This window comes from Corylus avellana, chromosome ca2 (assembly GCF_901000735.1).
Source record: "Corylus avellana chromosome ca2, CavTom2PMs-1.0".
In the NCBI taxonomy this organism is placed as follows: domain Eukaryota; kingdom Viridiplantae; phylum Streptophyta; class Magnoliopsida; order Fagales; family Betulaceae; genus Corylus; species Corylus avellana.
The window spans coordinates 11956622-11961361 of record NC_081542.1 but is presented as its reverse complement, the minus strand read 5'-3'; the positions used below and the strand labels follow the sequence as shown (position 1 = coordinate 11961361).

At 39.4% G+C, this 4740-nt stretch overlaps 1 protein-coding gene across 1 annotated transcript; it reads left to right on the top strand.

The window, feature by feature from the left end:
• The first annotated feature begins 326 nt into the window (after positions 1–326).
• On the top strand, positions 327–4346 carry LOC132171253 (uncharacterized). The gene is made up of 3 exons (XM_059582523.1): positions 327–643; positions 2313–2780; positions 3529–4346. The coding sequence occupies exons 1-3, from the start codon at positions 533–535 to the stop codon at positions 4240–4242; spliced, it is 1293 nt and encodes a 430-aa protein (XP_059438506.1). The 5' UTR covers positions 327–532; the 3' UTR covers positions 4243–4346.
• Positions 4347–4740: the final 394 nt, after the last annotated feature.

Here is a 4740-nt window from a genome sequence, read left to right as displayed (position 1 = left end):
CGGCGCCGTTTTGCTCCAGCTTTAAAAAAAAAAAAAAAAAATGCCATAAGGGCGATTTCGTAACTTAACCCTAATAAAACGGCGTCGTTTCGAGGTTTCCGTCCAGACTAACGGTTTTGACTAACGGAGTGGCCAAAATGAAAAATTTTGGTAGTTTGGGGGGCTACTTTATGAGTTTTGGAACATCAGGGGGCTAAATCGCAAACGGCTGGTAGTTTGGGGGGCTTTTTTATATTTTTCCCTTTTTTTTTTTTAAAAACAGGTAATTTGTAACGTTCTAAAAATATTTTAAAAAGTTAAAATACGTAATTCTAAACCCTGAATTCTCTCTCTCTTTCTAAACCCTGAATTCGACGATCTCTCGCTCTCTCTATCTCTCTCTGACTCTGTTTTCTGTTCCGGAGCGATCATTCTGAGGCTTTGAGGAAGATGTCGCAGTTCTAGAAAGAACCATCATTCTTGCCGCTCTCGCTTTTCATATCGAAGCTTTTGGCGGTCTGACTCTTGGGTTTCTCTCTCGTAGGGTTCAGAAATGGACCCTGTAGCGTTGGCAGTGGACAAACTGAAAGCTTTTGCAAAATCGAGCCAAGACTTCGTCGATGATCTCATTCACCGCCGTGATAACTCACCTCGCCGCAATCCGGTACTTATTTTCAAAAATAAAAAATAAAAATAATAGAAATGTTTGTGGAATATGATTGTTCTTCATGTAATTCAATTTATACATGCTTTGGACATTCTTTTAGAAAATAAAAGAATGTCATGGGTTTATTTTACCTTTTTGGTTTCACTCGAAGCTGGGTCTCCTCCACCGGTTCCGCCATTGCTACACCACCGCTGGTCTTTGTGATTTTGATTCCCAACATAAATTTGTGGGTTTTTATGTTTTCATTATAGGAATTTCATGGGTTTGGATAATCTTGGGTTTTTTTTTTTACCGTGTTCAATCTTAGGGCGTAAATCTTGAAAATCTTGCGGCGTTCGGAAAATTAATTTGCATTGGATTTTTTGTTAGTTGGAATTTTAGTTGAGGTATCATAAAATATGTAACTTTCGGAAATCTTTAGGTTTATTGCCACTTCGTGGTTTTAGAGTAGATTGTTTTGCTTATTTTTCTGGAGGAGCAGCGGCTGTACCGTCAGAGCAGCAATGGGGTGGGTTTTCTCTTGAATGGGAAAGCTCTTTGTCGACTTGTTTTGAGAAGAATGAAAAATAATTCAGTGTTTTCGTTTTTTTTTTTTTTGGTTTGGTGAGATAAGCTTACTTGTTTGTTATCCAGTGGATGGCATTAAATTGGGGGTTTGTGTCACAACCCCACAGAAGCAGCTCTCTCTATAAAATGTAGATTAGCTTTCGTGTTTAAAACAGATGTACATGTCATAGCATTAAGAGCAGGGTGGAGGCTGTTGTCAAGGGTTCAAGATTCAGTAGATGCATGTGTGTAACTTACAAATTTAGGGGTGGGTATTGGGAAAGTTTCTTGAAAAGATTAATAAGGTTGAATTAGTGTGTAATACATTCTACTTCCCACCTTTTTAAAGCTGTTTTTTTCTTGCTGTTTTCTTCTGATATATACCCCTCGGTGGATCATCAAATCAGGGTTTCTAGTAGCACTTAGATATTCCATAGAATTATCAATAACCTTAGGTAATCTTGAGCCTTTTGAGCTCCTTTGAAAGAGCTAAAGCATCACCTGCCATGATCTCCTGGTTCCTATTTTCCTTAAAAATGCACTGCAAACTAGTCAAATTCACGAGAACTCTGCATCTTCAAGAATTATTTTTATGATGATGATGTGTGCCAAAAGTGACTTGTACTTTTTTTCTTTGGCTGGGGGAGGGTGGGGTTGGGGGTACTAGAAACATGAATAACCTTCAGACTGGGAAATAGTGAAAGTCTTTCCTGATAAAGCAGTGGCCTATTGACCCAGCTTTTACTCATTTAGGTCTATCTTGCTTATTGCAACAAGCTTACTTCTGAAATAGTCCCAATCCTTTAAAGTGCATCTATGAATTGCATCATTTAAGTCACTAGTTCAGATCTCCCTTTCCCCCCTCCCCTTGGGGACAAAAAGTTACTTATAAAGAAATGAATTGCATCAGTTAAGTCATTGTAGGAAAATGCTGAGATTATTCTTTTTCTCTTCCTGGGTATTCAGAATAATTAAAAGTTGATTAAAATTCGCCCCATTTACTTAATGCAGCTGTTGTAAGCATGTAACAGATTTATGTCCTTGACAAATTTGGTGGTTCCATAAGTAGCAATTAGCCAGGTGATGGGAATTTACAACTCTTCCTGGGTATTATTTTCAGATTCAAATCCTAAAGCGGTTGCAACAGGAGGCATTTACAGATTTGATGAAACTCAGGGACAGGCAAGACAAGGTTGAGAGAGTACTTTCTTTCTATAAAACATCCAAGGGAAGTCCATTCCAAGAAGCCAGTACCCATGTAAGAGGAGAGGTTGATCTCTTGGGGGCTTTGTTGGTGATGGATGATGTTGATGAGAAGAACTGCGATGCACTTTCTAGAGCAGGAATCAGGACTGGAATTGATTCAAGGTTCACTTTTGAAACAACTATCAATCAGAAAGATACTCTTGCTGCAGAATTTGTGGCCAGTCAAAAAGACAAGGGATATCTTGGTGATGTTTCAGGACAATCACTTTTTCTAGAAAAAGTGTCATATAAGGTAAATGCCAGTGACTGGTTATCTGTGGTTGCAATCCCACTAGGAGCTCGATGCAGGGATGTTGCATTTACTACAATTTCTTCCCATCAGGTACAGTATTCGCTTTAGTGCTGTTGCTAACCTAGGTTGTCTTACACCAAGTATTTCGTTAATGTTATATTAGTATTGGTGTTCTGTATGTTCATTATGCTGAGGTCATCACATACACGTCAATCTACATGATTAATGAGTTTAATCTACTTTGAAGAAACTTCAGCTGCATCTGAACCTGATTGGGTGTTGTTAGAGCTGTTTTTGGAAGTGCATGTTACTCCATTACACCCTTCTTTATAGATATCCAGTTGATGCTGAGCTGTAGGTTTTTCAGTGGCTTTTTGTTCTCTGTTTTGTGGCTATAATGTCCCTGTTATAGGACAAATCAGTTAAATTGACTATATTTTTCGGCGTGTTGCTTTTGTGTTTGTGATGTGTGATGTGTGATGTGTGGCAGCGGTGCTGCATCAACTTCCAAATACAATGCGAACAACAACCCATTTTAGCCCATGTGCTTTCTTTGAGTTAAGACTGGCCATAATATCTAGCATATTGCTATTTCTGCTTTGGCAACTATGTTGTAGACAGATATTAGTATAATGCTTACAACAATCCAATTCAGCACTATATGTTTTCTTGTTGAATGTACCACTATTGGTATTGAACATGTTCCTCTTTCAGTTTTAGCAACTATGTTGTAGACAGATGAGTATAATGCTGACAACTATGTTTTCTTTTTCAATTTACCGCAACTGGTTATCAGGCTCCCGCTCTACAGTTATATACTATTTATTTTATCTGGCAGGGAAAGGGACTGACCGAATTGTCGTCACATGGACCTCCCCTTCTGAATCAGCATAGTGGCAGTGGCATTGGCATTGGCGTAATGGTGAGAAAATCCAATGTTGTTGCTTCATTGGCTCAATTTGTTTCTGGATTGGGAATGCAACCAGGTTCTGATAGTATGGGGCACTGCCTCAGCACTTTTGGCCAAGTTGTCTGTCAACTTCCACGAGGAATAAAACTCTCACTTTTGGGTCTTCATCAAATGCCCAAATCATTAAGCCAACATGTTAGTCTTGGATCACCCCTTACCATTCCTGTACGCCTTTTTAAACGTCACAGGACTCCTGAGACAGTTGTTGAGGTTGAAGCATCTACTTCATCCGTGAGAGCAAGCACTCTGGAAAATGTCTCAGCTGGATCTATTGCTTTAATGCTGGAATCAGAACTTGATGAGATTACAAGAATTGAAGGTTGGATTGAAATGGATAAATCAAACCCTAAACATTTACAATGGGCTGTGACTGTGTCTGATGATTCTGAAGATTCTTTTGGATGGGCAATTAGTTTAAGTGGAATGGTTGGTGATCCCACAAACAGGGACCGTTTTCAGGCTGAATCCTATTTAAAACTTAACTTGGGTAAGAGATTCAGCTTGAAGCCAGGTCTGACATATGTGGCGGATGGGAATGCCAGGTTAACTGCCTTCATGCTCCGGTCTAATTGGTCCCTCTGACGACCATCTTCAGCATAGTTTATCATTTTTTGAATTTTGGAAGGTTCACTCTATATGCAATGTCATCACTTTTCTCACAGGTATCTATTATGGTGTTCTCTCCATGTGAAATGATTGGCTTATGTGAGCATCATAACGCAAGTTCCCCTAGGGTCCATCAAGATACTGATAATCTTGGTTTTCTATCATCATAAACAACCGAACTGGCACATAGATTTCTAATATTTGAGGTCCTAGTGGACACTAGATCATTACGAACAAATTTTAATCTGCTACCAATAGTCCTAGGACTACTGTAATGTTCATTATTACGTTGTCATTTACTCCCCAAACCGTCGACCACCCTCAAACGGTTAGGGGAGGCTGCACCACTCTCTCACCTCTCGGTGGTGGTCACACCACTTCATGTCCTCTTGTAAGGCTGGCTCATTGCCTAAATGAATTAGGTGGTTGCTTAACGCCCCCAATGAAATAAGGCCCCAACTAGCAATGGTATAA